At 37.9% G+C, this 15,059-nt stretch overlaps 1 protein-coding gene across 1 annotated transcript; it reads left to right on the top strand.

Moving 5' to 3' along the window:
* Window positions 1–237: 237 nt before the first annotated feature.
* Window positions 238–1,662, top strand: LOC135699850 (uncharacterized). Its single transcript, XM_065220205.1, has one exon. The coding sequence runs from the start codon at window positions 238–240 to the stop codon at window positions 1,660–1,662; it is 1,425 nt and encodes a 474-aa protein (XP_065076277.1).
* The last annotated feature ends 13,397 nt before the right edge of the window (window positions 1,663–15,059 follow it).

Consider the following 15,059-nt stretch of genomic DNA (forward strand, 5'->3'; position numbering starts at 1 on the left):
CTGGAAACAAGGTCACACGCGGACATACGGATACACGACGTGGAGAAAAACCCGGTGGTATCATCCCGAATAGGAATAGCTAAAATCAGCAGCAGTTATTAGAGAATTGGACATCATATAAACCTTAATTCACTTGCAGAGACAATCAAAAATCTAGACTCAATAATCGAAAACCAAATTTCTAGACAACAAATGTTAAGTCCAATATTAAAAGTTAAGTCAGAAAAACTCCATTCAATGTACAATAAATTTAGACCCTCTAGACAAAAGCGATGGGAAAGTTTAGGTCGCGCTTGGAAATATGTATCAGGCAGCCTGGATGCCGACGATCTAAAAATTATTAACGGTACAATTAATTCTCTTATTGATCAGAACAACAGACAAGTTAAAATCAATAGCATACTGGAAACTAGAATGAGAAATACCACAGAATCAATCAATACTTTCGTTAAATTTCATGATAGATTTCAAAATAAAACCATTGAAGGTTTTGAGTCAGTTAATTTGATATTTCATTTAGATGAGTTAATCGATCAGTTAGGACTAATAGAAGAAGCGATCACACTAGCCCGACGCAATATCCCCAGCAGCCGCATCATTTCACCAGACGAGATAACCATAGCCCAGGAATTCCTCAGCAACAGTGGTCTTGGAACGGGTGCAGTCGACAACATATTAGATATATCCAGCGCCTACGTGCTGTATGGTAAGGAAGAAATTATTTACACGCTCAAAATTCCACTAGTCAAAGATGTGGAATATCACTTAAATCACATAGAACCAGTAATTTCCAACAACCATCGAATCCATTTAACGACGAAATCCTACGTGAAAGGACTTAATTCCTTTTTAACCAACACTCCATGTAAACGGCATCGAAATCAATATATCTGCACGAATTCACAGCTAGAACCGTTGGGAAAATGCGTTCAACAGTTGGTTGATGGCGAATCAGCTCAATGTCCTATGGAGAAAGTATATGGACAAAACTTCATAAGGCGAATAGATGATGCAAACATATTGGTGAGTGCTAACAACGTCACCCTAACATCAAACTGTTCAAGGCAAGTAAGAGAGCTACGAGGATCATACCTTATCCTGTTCTCTGGCTGTACCATCAAGTTGAACGACGAGGAATACACCAACAACAACACGGACGTATTACAAAAAACTTATCTTCCAACGACGGGACTAACGGTAACTCCTTCAAAAATCATAAACAAAATGCCTTTACAGTACTTACAGGAAATCAATCTGGAGCACCGGAGTCATATAGAGCATCTGAATATGACTACGGACAACATACACTGGCAACTACATCTGGTTAGCTGGCTCTCATTTGGAACATTATCATACACATTAGTTACAAAGACAGTTCTTTCATCCTTACCATGTAAATCGACGCCCTTCTGGATACCAAGACGAACCAACACGGGAACGAGGACTAACGCAGGACAACGACACACACCATCACATCAGGCAACCAAGATTCATCCCACAGGAGCCAAGGATCGTGAAAGTCGGGGACGACTTTCCAGTAGAGGGGGAATCGTCAGGAAAATACTGATAGGTGGATTGACCAATCAGGCAGTAAGGTTGGTTGGCGCGAAAACGTGGCGCATAACGCCACGTAGCTCCACCAATAGGAGACAGGTAACATAATTTTGTAATGTAAGCATATTTAGTCTTTAAAACGGTAGAGTACACGAGGCTCTACCTCTTTTTCATCATAAATGTGTAACGTGTAAGATCGGTAATAAATAGTGTTAGCATTAAAAGTTCTTTTTAAAAAGTGAACTACGAAGAAAGATCCCTTAACTCTGGAATCCCGGGAAAGTCAAATTATGTTTCCGGTAATCGGGAATCTGGAAAAATCAAATTTCGTAGTAAGTCGTTCCTGGGAATGCAAAAACTAGCTGGAACTAAGTGAAATTTCTACGCCTTAGGTCTTTTCAATGAATATACTGTAGTTTTTCACCATCGTTTTCAAATGGTAGCTTTAGAAACGCAATATTAAAACCATGAAATGCTCCATAAATGTAGGAAAATGCTCTTTTACTGCATAGCTACTCAGAGTGACAGTGCATGTCTAGCTTCAAGAATATGCATTTTAAGAAAATTCTAAAACAAGCTTTTTTTGGATGCTCATTCTACAAAAATCACTGGTACCATCCTGTTCTGCCAGTGTTGTTTTAGTCAAAGGAGCAGAGCGAAGCACAAGCGTCTAGAATCTTCTTTAAAAGACTCTTCTAGATGCTTTTTCTATAGAATCTTCTTTTAGATGCTTATCCTAGACGCTAATGCGTCGCTATGCTCCTCTGACTAAAAAACACACGGGCAGGACAGTAGATCTGAGTAGCTACGCAGTAAAGGAGCATTTTTCCAAGGTTTATGGTATCCGGATATGGGATTTGGAAGGGTTGATTGCTTTATTATCGCTATGGAAGCTGTGATAAGAAGTTCGAAGATAGACACAAGTAGTGTTATCTTCAGAAAGTCTGAATCTGACGACCTTAATTTGTGGTTTCAAGTGTGTGGGATCCAACATTTTTTTTCCATATATCGATAACCTTGATGATTTTCATGGGACTTTCCATAGGATATATTTGGCACAGCCAGGGTTTCTGCCTGGATGCGTTAAAATGACGTGAACAAAAAATCAACTTTTTGCGGAAATTTTACGATGCAAATCCTATATAAAATGTTTCCTCATTCACATCCAGGGAAGTGATTCCGAGGGATTTAACCCAATTATGGGCAAGCTAGTTCAATTTCCTGGGAAACAGCTAAAGAAGGAATGATAAATTTTTAAATATCTTAATTTACATCTTCGTTGAACGAACCTGGGAACGATTTCCAGGAAATTTGATTTATTTAGCTCTATCAATAAATCTCGAAACAATTCCAATTAATGCTGGTGGAAGCTTTTCTAAGAGCTTTAGTCACCCCGTAACGTGGGTAGATCACCTTTTCGTGGTACGTTACGGGATGTAAGATCTACCACCGATTCCTAGTCTTGAGTACTTCAAACTAGAGGAACAGGATTATTCAGTAATCAAAGGAACACATCTTAGTCCTTTTTACTTTTTATGCCTTGTTGATAGTGATAAGTCCTCGGGTTGCTTGGACCGAGGATGATCTTGAAACAAGGAAAACATGAGTTAGTTAGTCTTCATCTATGTGATTCCTAATCTTCTATTCGTTGTTCCCTAGTTTGAAGTGGTTAAGACTAGGGTTCTGATGCATGGTCATTATCGGTATCATTGTTTGTTTTTGTTGCTAAGGAATCCAGTTTTGATTGACAAAGGGGCGCGCCTTTGGAGGGTGTTTAAACACTCCGAAGGGTATAAATAGCGGAACCTTTCAATTAGAATCGATTCCTTGCGATGAAGGCAAGAATGACAAGTGTATGAAAACCGAATACTTCATCATTTCTCAATAGTGATGGAGTAATACGACATGCACCAAACTAAGGACACGGGATATACTACAATAGATTAAATTATTGGTCGCAGTGGTGTAAAGTCCCGAACAGAGGAAAAAAAAAGAGCTGTAGTCAGTTAGTCTTCATCTATGTGATTCCTAATCTTCTATTCGATGTTCTCTAGTTTGAAGTGGTTAAGCCTAGGGTTCTGACGCAAGGTCATTATCGATGTCATTGCTTATTTTTGATGCTAAGGAATCCGGTTTCAACTGACAAAGAGGCGCACCTTTGGAGGGTGTTCCAACACTCTGAATGGTATAAATAGTGGGACCTTTCAGTTAGAATCGGTACCGTGCGGTGAAAGCAAGAATCGCGGTGGTGTTAGGTCCCGAGCAGAGAAAAAAAAAGAGCTATGAGAACTTCCAGATAACTTCCAGAAAAATTTCCGGAGATATTAGTAAGATAGGTATCTTGCAACTTTCTTGGGCAGTTTGTCTGGAAAGGAGAATCATACTGACATAATCTGTGGAAGTGAAGTGCTTTTGGGACTTAGAGTTTAGAGAAACTTCCGGAGGAAGTCGAAAGCCTCTAAGTCGTGGCAAGTCGGTAGAGCTCCTGGGGGAAGTCAGACAAACATACAGGATGCATTCTGGAGGAAGTCTGGAAAAACCTTACATGTGGTGTCCGACTTCCGGGCAAGTCTGAAGAATCTTTCAAATTAAATTGGAAGAAACATCCGGAGGTAATGTGAAGAAGCTGAAGGAAATACTATCACCTGCATTTTGAAATAAGTTCAGGCATGTTTCATTGGAGTTAGAATAAATACCGAGTTAGGGAGAATATCGATTAAGAGAGAGTCAACTGTATGAAAAGTGCAGAAATTGATACCAAGGCTGGGGCGAAGGGGTGTAACAAGGTGGCTTTAGGAGTAACTTGCATACAAGTATTTATTTAGTCTAATGCTGCATGGGAATTGTATTGATCTGTGAGATTTGCCCATCATTTGACATTCCTGGCAGAGACGAGTGCAAACTATACAAAATAATAATAAAGTAAACATAAACAAAATGAAAACAGTGAAACGCAACACTCGATCTCCTTGCCATCAGGGAATCGTCATCATCTTCCTTTGAATACGAAGTTTACTGGAAACCAACAAGCACTATCCCCTCTACTTCCAACAATTCATTCCAGCAAAAAATGGCTGCCTTCCATAAAATGATTCACGAACAAAAAGTTAAGAAATCGCAGTACATCTTCACAACAGTGGGACTCAACGGATACAAGGAGACCACAATCCAGGCAAAAAGCAAAAATTCTACAATGGTGATTATTTAAAACCCTCCCCACAACATCTGAACCCTTGAAACGAGTGTCCTTTCCATTCGATCAAGATATTATTTGTTAGCTTGTAAGACCACTGTTAAAAAAAAATCGGATTAGATTTAGTTCTCACTAGTAGACATAACCAATTAAAATCATTGTTAGGATACACTAAATACCTTTTTATTGTTTTAAGTAAAGCACGTGTATATAAAATAAGCTGTAATCATTGTAGCAAAGTATATGCAGGACAAACCAACAGAACTTTAACAACCAGTTTTCATAAGACGAAAAGCAAGAGGAAAACGGCCCAACAAATGATTTCACATCAAAGGTTGCAGAACGCATCTTCACAGAGGACTACCAACTATTGACGGAGGACACCACGATTTTATGAACCGTATCTACACCATGTAAATTGGATATTGCAGAGAGTCTCGAGATCAACAAACAACAGAATTCAACTTTACTCTACAGGGATCAAGGAAACGGACACACATGGCTTCTCAAGTCAGCCCGCATCGTGCTCTCTTGTCGTGCGAATCTATTTGCTTTTTGCTGAAGGAAGTCTTACTACTACCTCAAGCTACAATAAATTTAAATAGCACTTTTCAGTGCTCAACCTGTAAAATGTCTACCTTGTTCAACTCTTATTCCTCTTCGATCCTTGTTTGAATCCTACCCGAGGTAATCCTTCTTGGATATCGCTTTGGAAAATTCCTCTTCGATCCTTCAGATTCGTATAGTAATCTACTTGGAAGTCAATTTGGATAAAAATTTACTGCCGCCATGGCGTCTAAACGCAAAAGAAAGGGGCAAACTCTTGATCCCCCTTCTGATGAAATTAATTTGAGTAAACAATTTGATTTGCTCACGGATGATGAGAATGATCCATCATCCAGGAAAAATTCTAGTAAACTTTCCCGGCTTAATGCCAAGAAGGAAAAGAGTCCCCCTATTATGATAACCGCTTCCGATTTCCATGGAACTTTTGAACTTCGTGGAAGTCAAGTTTTCACTACAAATTGGACGTCAAGGTGATTGTCGTTTATTGACTGAAACCTTGGACGGATTTAAATATCTTCTCAAGTATCTTACTGAAAAGTTGCACAATTTTTTTACTTACGACGCCAAAAGACAACGATCTTCAGCTCTTGATCCATCTTAAAAATGTCCGTAGGAGTCAATATAAAAAAAACACGCGATCCTGCCATGACAGTTATCTGGCGGGGTTTGCAAAAACAAATTAAAAAGCGATTCTCTGCCCTGAGGAACAAAACGTTTGAAAATAATGTTTCTTAATTAGACCCGAGTTCCAAACCCTTTTGGAAACTCACAAAATTTTTGAAAAAACCTCAAAAGCCTATTCCAGCGCTTAAAGAAGGTGGTAAAATTTTGATCACACATTTGGAAAAAAAAGCTCAGAAACTTGCTAAGCAATTCGAGAGTTCCCATAATTTCAGTTTGGGTCTTACTAGTCCTATTGAGAATCAGGTTGATCGGGATTATCTGAATATTTTCTCTCGGGAAAATATTTTTGATGATTCCTGGGGGACTGATTTGGACGAAGTGAGGTCTTTAACTAAAAAGATTCGAAATATGAAAGCTCCAGGTGATGATGGAATTTTCTTGGTAAAATTATTTAACAGATGTTTCCATTTGGCATACTTTCCTGATAAATGGAAAAATGCACAAGTTATTCCAATTTTGAAGCCGGATAAAAATCCAGCTGAAGCTTCTAGCTACCGCCCAATAAGTTAGCTTTCTTCAATAAGTAACTTTTTGAAAAGATTATTTTAAATAGAATGATGCTTCACATCAATACGAACTCAATTTTTGCAGATGAGCAGTTTGGATTTCGCCATGGGCATTCAACTACTCATCAACTCTTGAGAGTTACCAATTTAATTCGTTCAAACAAATCTGAAGGCCACTCAACTGGAGTTGCTCTTCTAGACATAAAAAAAAAAGCATTAGACAGTGTTTGGCATGAAGATTTGATTGCTTAATTGAAAAAAGTTTAATTTTCTACTTTATATTATGAAATTAGTTCAAAATTATTTAACAGACAGAACTTTGCAGGTAAATTATCAAAATTCCAAATCTTATCGACTACTTGTTAGAGCAGGAGTTCTTCAGGGTAGCAATCTTGGGCCTATATTGTATAACATTTTCACTTCGGACCTCCCTGATTTGCCCCAGGGTTGCCACAAATCATTGTTCGCTGATGACACAGGCATTTCCGCTAAAGGAAGAAGTCTTCGTGTTATTTACAGCAGACTGCAGAAAAGTTTAGATATTTTCTCTTCTTATTTACAAAAATGGAAGATTTCTCCCAACGCTTCCAAAACTCGACTCGATAATAATTCCACATAAGCCTAGAGCTTCGTTTTTTAATCCTAGTAGTAGTCACATAGTCACTATGAACGGAGTTCCAATTTCCTGGTCAAACCAAGTGAAATATCTTGGATTAGTACTTGACCAAAAATTAACTTTTAAAGATCACTTTGAGGGAGTTCAAGCCAAATGCAACAAATATATAAAATGTTTGTATCCTCTTATAAACAGGAAATCCAAACTTTGCCTGACGAATAAACTTCTAATATTTAAACAAGTTTTTAGACCTGCTATGCTTTACGCTGTGCCAATATGGTCTAGTTGTTGCACTACCAGGAAAAAAGCACTTCAAAGGATTCAGATTAACGTTCTGAAGATGATTTTGAAGTTGCCTCCCTGGTACAGTACTATTGAGGTACATAGAATTTTGAATGTTGAGACTTTAGAACAAATGTCCGACATAATAATTAATCCTTTCAGGCAAAAATCGTTGCAATCCTCAATTGCAACGATTAATTCCCTTTGTACTTAGATAAGATTTAGTTTTAGTTTTTAGTTTTCAGATATCAATTGTTATACTGACATGCCTGTGATGGTTAAAATAAAATGTAATTTATTTTGAATTTGGAACAAAAAAGAGTTAAAAAAAATACAATATTCACCTTGGCTGTTGACAGCAGGAACTTCAGATGGCCCAGCGGTCGGCATTTCGGGTGCGGGTTTAAACAGTTTGAAAAATTGCTGCATATAAAGGAACTGCCATCTAATTTCACTTTTTTCTTCACCGCATGAACTTGAAGGGCTTCGGTAAGATTCCTCTTTAAAGCATTTGAAACCCACAAACATCAACAAGAACACTTTGAATTCATCGTTTATAAAACACTGGTTGTACAGCATATCTTTGGATTAACAGAGCTTTTGTTTCCTTACTGATTAAATATACCACCATGCATTGTACCTACGAACGAACACCTTACCTACCAAGTTCTCCGTATGATTGTGGCATGTGCACTGTCTAGGTAGCTATTCACTTGTTGAAGTATTCACTTTGAATAGTCAAGCAGAGGCAGAAAATTGATATGGATTATGTGACTTTGTCAGCTATGTACCAATGGAGACGCAAGGTAGTCTAGTCGTATTGGAGTAAAGGGCGAACACGAAATTATTGCGACACCAAAAAGGTCATGCCAATTTTCTTATAATGTTTAGAATCAAACCAAAATTTTAGGGTAGTTTTATACATATATTTACTTCAAAAATCAAAAAAAAAATTAATCGATGGAGCCTTGAGTGTAAAATTGAACGCATTTTCGCTTGATGCCCTCCATCAAAGTCTTTACAGTGTCATCCGGTACCAGTTTCTCAGTTTTTTTTTTCCATTTTCTTAACATGTCCTTCTCGTTTGACTGTCTTCTTGCTCTTCCGAAGTTCCCGCTTCATTATTGCCCAGTACTGCTCCACCGGGCGCAGCTTCGGACAGTTTGGCGGATTCATGTCCTTTGGAACAAAATGGACAGAATTGGCCTCATACCACTCCAGGACACTTTTAGAATAGTGGCATCATGCCAAATCTGGCCAAAATAGCGGAGCTTCGTCGTGCTGCTGCAAGAACGGCAAAAGGCGCTTCTCGAGGCACTCAGATTTGTAGATCTCGCCATTTACTGTGCCCTTTGTCACGAAGGGCTCACTCCTCAGTCCGCAAGAGCAGATGGCCTGCCAAATGAGATATTTGGAGGCGAACTTCGACATTTTCTTCTTCTTAAATTTGTCGTCCACATCGAACTTGCTCTTGCCGGTGAAAAACTCCAACCCCGGAATTTGCTTAAAATCGGCTTTTATATACGTTTCGTCGTCCATCACACAGCAGCCATATTTTGTCAGCATCTTCTCGTAGAGCTTCCGTGCCCGAGTTTTAGCCACCGATTGTTGCCGCTCATCGCGGTTTGGGAAGTTCTGTACCTTGTATGTATGTAGTCCAGCTCTCTTCTTTGCATTCTGGACGTAGCTCTGCGACATGCCGATCTTTTTAGCCAAATCACGGCTTGAGACGTTGGGATTTGCTTTAATCATCCGCTTCACCTTTCCCTCCTTCTTTTTGTTCTCCGGTCCCGGTTTTCTTCCAGCTCCTTTTCCATGGTCCAATGTCAACCGCTCCTGGAACCGCTTCAACACTCTGGAGACGGTTGAATGGTGAATGTTCAACATTTTTCCCAACTGCCGGTGCGACAGGTCAGGAAATTCCAGGTGTTTGGAAAGAATTTGTTCTCTCAACTCGCGTTGGTTCGCCTCCATTTTCGTTGAATCGAAAAACACGACTTCGAGTTTGACAGCATGTACACAATACACATTAATGAGAAAGTGTGCAAAATTTGGTTGATGTTTACCCAATGGTAAAAAAGTTATGCCCTGTTGAATGTGTCGCAATAATTTCGTGTTCGCCCTTTAATGAGCAAAATTTCTTAACATGGAATTACAAAAAATTATAACACAAAAAATGAAGAAAAATGCATCGCTGATTTTGTGATATATTGTGTAGAAAAGCTTCAATTTTCAAAGAAAAATATAAAAACGTGTTACGCCCATTGTCAACAAACCATGAAAACCATAAAAAATTGAATACAATAAAAGTTCTTCTACACAAAACTTCATTTTAAAAAATATATATTTTTTTTTTCTGAAAAGTATTTTCAACAACCTTTTATTTGTTATTTTGATCGATCAAATCTGCCCAGTGGTACAAAAGTTATGATTTAAAAAAATGTCATTTTTGGAAAAAAAAATAATGGAAAAAATTGATTTTTCGGGCCACCGTAACATGGAATTGGTCACCCTTATGAGAAAAAAATACGAGTTTAATATGTTTCGGTAAGAAACAAAACTACCAATTATTACAAAATTCTGAACACCACTTTATCGTTTTGCTATGGAATGGCTGTATATAGATCAGTTGCCTGCAGTTAAATGATTCAGGGGAACATTCTGAAACTTTTTTAAGAAAATGAATATTTGAGAAGGATTTGATCTGTCCTGCGATAGTTTGTAATTATATATGGCTGAAGCTGTATGTCACTTGTATTGGTGATGCAGAATATTTTTTTTTTATTTCTTTACAATTCCACAAATAAAATTTCTAAATTTAATCTAGCTCCAAATCTATTTACTGCTAGTGTTATTGGTTGTTCAATGAATATGGCTGAGTAAATAGACTACTGTCATACAAAAATAGATTAAACTTGTACTTTCCTTAATGCGTGCAACAATGTAGAATTGAAATCGAGAGAATTTTTCAATACATTTAAAATTTCAATGGTTTTGCTTTTAATACTCGTTTTCAAAAAACTATACAACGATGAAATATTTATAAAATTTATTTCTTCAAGTTACTTCCTAAAGCGCCTGTATTTTATGAACGTGGAATGCATTAAATTTTATACTGAACATGTGTTTACAGTGCAGAGCATTCATCTGGTAAAAAACTATCTTCACACAATAAAATATTTAGACTTGAATTTTTTTCAATTTCCAATTATACAATTTTTCCATTATTATTTTTCAGCACCAAATTTATCAAAATATGACAGTGAAAATAATACTCTTCCTCAAATTAAATTAAAATTCTCTCTAATAGAGTAAAAAAAAAAAGCTCTTTCTTATTTGATACGAAACATATTTGCAACTTGATTAAAACTTGTATCGAGTTGTTTACATTCGGAGCATCAGGTAAAACCTTAGTTTTATTCAAGTTCCGTGCATCAACCATGCAAATCCTAATACATCTTTTATATTGACCCTACGTCTTGTGTTTTTTCGTTATAAATGTGTTAAATACTTGTATGAAATTTCAGGAACTAAGTTTGTTGTTAACTAGTTATGAAAAGGCATTTACGACTAACTGTGTTGATTGGGTAAAAACCGGAAAATACTGAATTTCTACTCAATAATATTTTGCACTGTGAAATTCTATATTTCAACTAAACGGATTGTTTCTAGCCGTTAAAAAACCGCAGTAAATTAGAGCGAAAGCCAAACGGCGATTAAATTGCCACTTGGGAACACATCATTTTGAACGCTGAGATAGGAGGAGTAGTGGCCCCCTCTGGCTACGCCTACGTTCCCCAGAGTAAATGGTCGTAGTTTTTGTAGAATATTGAGTTGCATTGATATCCTCCTCCCCCCATGGACATGGAGGTTGACGGTACTGAAGCAAAGGGTTATGTTTAATCTCTTTATATTTGCAACGTTGATGATTCCCCATAGTGACACATATCACCTTCATAATGCTTCAGTATGCCTCAAACGATTAATTCTTGGTTGTTAATAGAACTTCCTTGATGAAATCGGCTGCTTCATGCAAACTGAGCAATTCTGATTATAGTATCAGATTTGTTCTGTACACAGGGGAACTGGGAGGGCTCATTAGAAACTTCTCACCAATAAAGTAATGATCTTCTTGTAAAGTTTTGCATATCATTTTATTAATTTATTATTTTATTTAGGCATATTATTTTTGTTACAGTCAATAAGCATTAGCATACGATACAAGATATTTAATATAACTTGCTCGTTTTGCCTAAAATAATCAATATTTATGTAGCTTGTAATTACCTTGGATAGTTTTTTTCAAGTTTTTTTTTGTGATCTGAAAATTTTCCCAGTTTGGTTAAAAGTTTCGAAGCTGCCGCATGTCCATAGGCTTAATAGAATAATAGACAGATAATGTGTATCATGAAGAATGGTTGCATGCAGGGTTATTTCCACTCACTTGCTATAGATTAGGGACTTTCGGAGTTTTGAATTTGTTAGATGTTGTAATGGAGATTTGTGTTGTTGGATGCGGGAGGAGTTTGGAGGGCGGGTGTTTGACGCATAGAGCCTGGTAATTTCGCTTTCAGAGTGTCGCAGTCAGCGGTTTTATGATTCGTGAGCGCTCGCGATTCGTAGAATCATTGATTGTGCTTGCAATTGGATTTGGCGGGTTTTGTGTGTCGGACGCTTGATCTTTGGCCTCTTCTTTTGTCTAACATGTGCAGAGTATCATTATTGATGAATTTACGTTACCAGCACGCGAACTTTTGTGGTTTTGGATTTTAAACCTAGGTGCCGTATGCACTGGTGCAATTTCGCGTAAATTCATCAATAGCGTGTAATGGTTTTGAGATTCCTGGTTGCGTGAAATATATTTGTGAGATTATCTTTTTGAGATTTTAGTGGTCACGTTTTGTTTGTAGTTTATATTTTATTTCTTTCATGTGTTTATCGTAAGTAATAGTTATTCAATAATAGATAGTTCATCCATATATTCGTACTTTGACGCGAAGCGCTGTGGATTATGCGATGTTCGATGACCCTGGAGGGATCGATTTTGATTACTGAGCAGAAAATCATGGATTTAACCCCAAGCTCTTCCACAGCACAATAAATCACAACCATCATTTATATTTGATATTGAACATTAACCTCGGAAACTATTTGCATATCAAGCGAAAACGTAGTCATGTATTATCGCGAAGCTTTATGGTTCTGAGATGGTCGATGACTCTGGAGGGATCGTTTTTGCTTACTGAACAGAAAATCATGGGTTTAACCCCAAGCTCTCCGTCATAACTCTTAAAATTAATGATCACTAAGCAAAATGAATATGTTCTTTCGATAGCCGCCTATGGAGAGATTAAATAAACAACAAATAAACAATACATACTTTTGGTTGCATCGCCAACTTGAGGTGAACCCTAACCGAATACCCTACCCAACCCTCCAACTTCGTAGCACTTATGAGGGTGTCGCTAAGTCGGTGGTTAAGTAAGTACTACATCAACATTTCCTTCATTATCACTAGTTATGGCAAAGATGGGCGTGGCCGGGTTCGCAACAATCATGCTTCTATTGCTCTTGTTTAGATTGGAACCAATGTTTTCTCCCCAGCATTATTACTGAAAGTAGTCTAACTGAGAATTTCAGAAGATACGTGAGTGTCGCTAGTATTCAATCTACGAAGTATATCATAACAACGCTAACGCTAACGCTAATATTGAGTTGCATTGATTTTCCGAGATTTAAAAAATGAGGTTGCATCAAAGAGTTTGCACCGAACGCCCCAGTGTGCTGCGCCACGCCAAGCTTTTCATGTGCAACTAACGATTTTGTTGAACTTTCATTTTGAGGATTCATGGATCTACTTGCAACAGTATACAAATCTTGTTACCATCACCATATTGTTAACTTTCCTCTCACACCATGAGCTTGAATTTCTTTTCATCATATCTAGTAAAAGTATCATCATCACTGTGACAAAATCAATTTCTGAATCTAAATTCACAACAATGTACAGCCCAGCTCGAATATCCTGTTACATTCATTTGCATTGGGTTTTATTTCCTTCATTACTTTGATACCAAAATGGTACAAAACTATATACTGCCATCCCTTGAAGTCGTTATCATTCGAAAAACTCAGTCATCTGTAACCGACAAGGCTAACTGGCTCGGTTCTTGGATTTTCTTCTGTGAAAGCAAATCATTGCTGCAGCGTGATGATATGTCCCCTTTAGATTCACTGCAAGGATAAATATAAAACCAGAAACCAAGTCCCAAGTCCAGTCGCCTTGCCGTACGCCTTCGCAAGAGTGAAGCTATTAAAACAGGAAGCATTCTGCACACTCACAGAGATCCATCTTGTGTTGCCAACTGCCCTGCATCTTCCCTACCGTCCATGTTCGGAAAAAGTCGAAGTAAACTTTCAAAACTTAATTTATAGTGAAATGTAATTAATTTATATAAATCTTGCTTTTATTCCGTATTTAATTTCGAGCTCATTTCTAGCCGAGATTTCCACTTTGCCACAAGCAACCGGAGCTATGCCAGAGGATTTTTCATTGTCATCTGAAATTTGAATTGTTTGGGAAGGAAAGGAGGGGGATCGTTCTGCCACCAGGACACCAACTAACATGGAAAGCTCGTTTTCTTGCACACGGTCGTTCCCAAATTGGACGAATAGACTAGACCAGAGGATCGGTTGCCGTTTTCCCGTCGGTACGACATTCAAAACTTTCTTCTTTTCCAAGTGAAATTTCCACGCGGATGAATGTGGCACCCAACCAACTGAAGCTAGTGCGTTTTGAAGAAGTACAGGAATGCGCTACTTTTCTCCGTTCAGCGGATCCGATGTTCGCGCGAAGAGGACGGAAGAATACAAAATTAATGTCTTGCCAAGTTGTAGTGCCATAAATTTCTGTTTTATCTTGACTGAGAATGATTTCAAAATTATTTAGGTGGAACCCAATCCTTCAAGACAGAGTGCAGCAATCCAAGCTTGAGCTACAATGCATTCGTTTCCGCTGTTTACAAGAAACTTTGCAAGCTCGCATTAATTTAAAATGAGACAGGTTTTGGCGGCGTAACATTTTTTTTTCTCCAATAATTTAGTTGAGGTTGTCGAATCAATTATCCAACGACTCAGAAAATCGAATCATGAAATTTGGGTGCACCAGAGTCGTAATCACAGTAGAGTGTAAGCCTGGGCTTCATCTACCAGCGGTGTCAGATTGATAAAAATAACTCCGCACTGCTGGCTGGCGATATCCACAGCCGACAAGGGAATCGTTTTATTGCTACAAGCTAAGGGGCTCCAGAGAGAGAGAGAGAGAGAGGATAAAAAAACGCAATCAATTCGATGGTAATTTTCGAATGTAAATAAAATTTAATCAAAATTTAAATCACTTTTTTCCCACGCCATCCATTCCATCTGGTAGTCTCCGCAGCACTCCAATGTCATACCTACATATCATTGCGAGCTGGGTGATGGTTGGTTTCAAATTCCTTTCGGGTAGCGTAAAAATTCCCACTCAAATGTCACACTTGCCATCATCAAATTTCAACCACAGCATTCAGCCAGCTACGGGTGCACAGGACATCAGCTGGAAAACGACTGTCGAATTGATTAAAAATGGAAATCGATGCAGATTGCAATATCTTTCGGC

This window comes from Ochlerotatus camptorhynchus, unplaced genomic scaffold (genome assembly GCF_037179485.1).
Source record: "Ochlerotatus camptorhynchus isolate MF236.1 unplaced genomic scaffold, CSIRO-AGI_Acam_v1.1 ptg000120l, whole genome shotgun sequence".
In the NCBI taxonomy this organism is placed as follows: Eukaryota; Metazoa; Arthropoda; class Insecta; order Diptera; family Culicidae; genus Ochlerotatus; species Ochlerotatus camptorhynchus.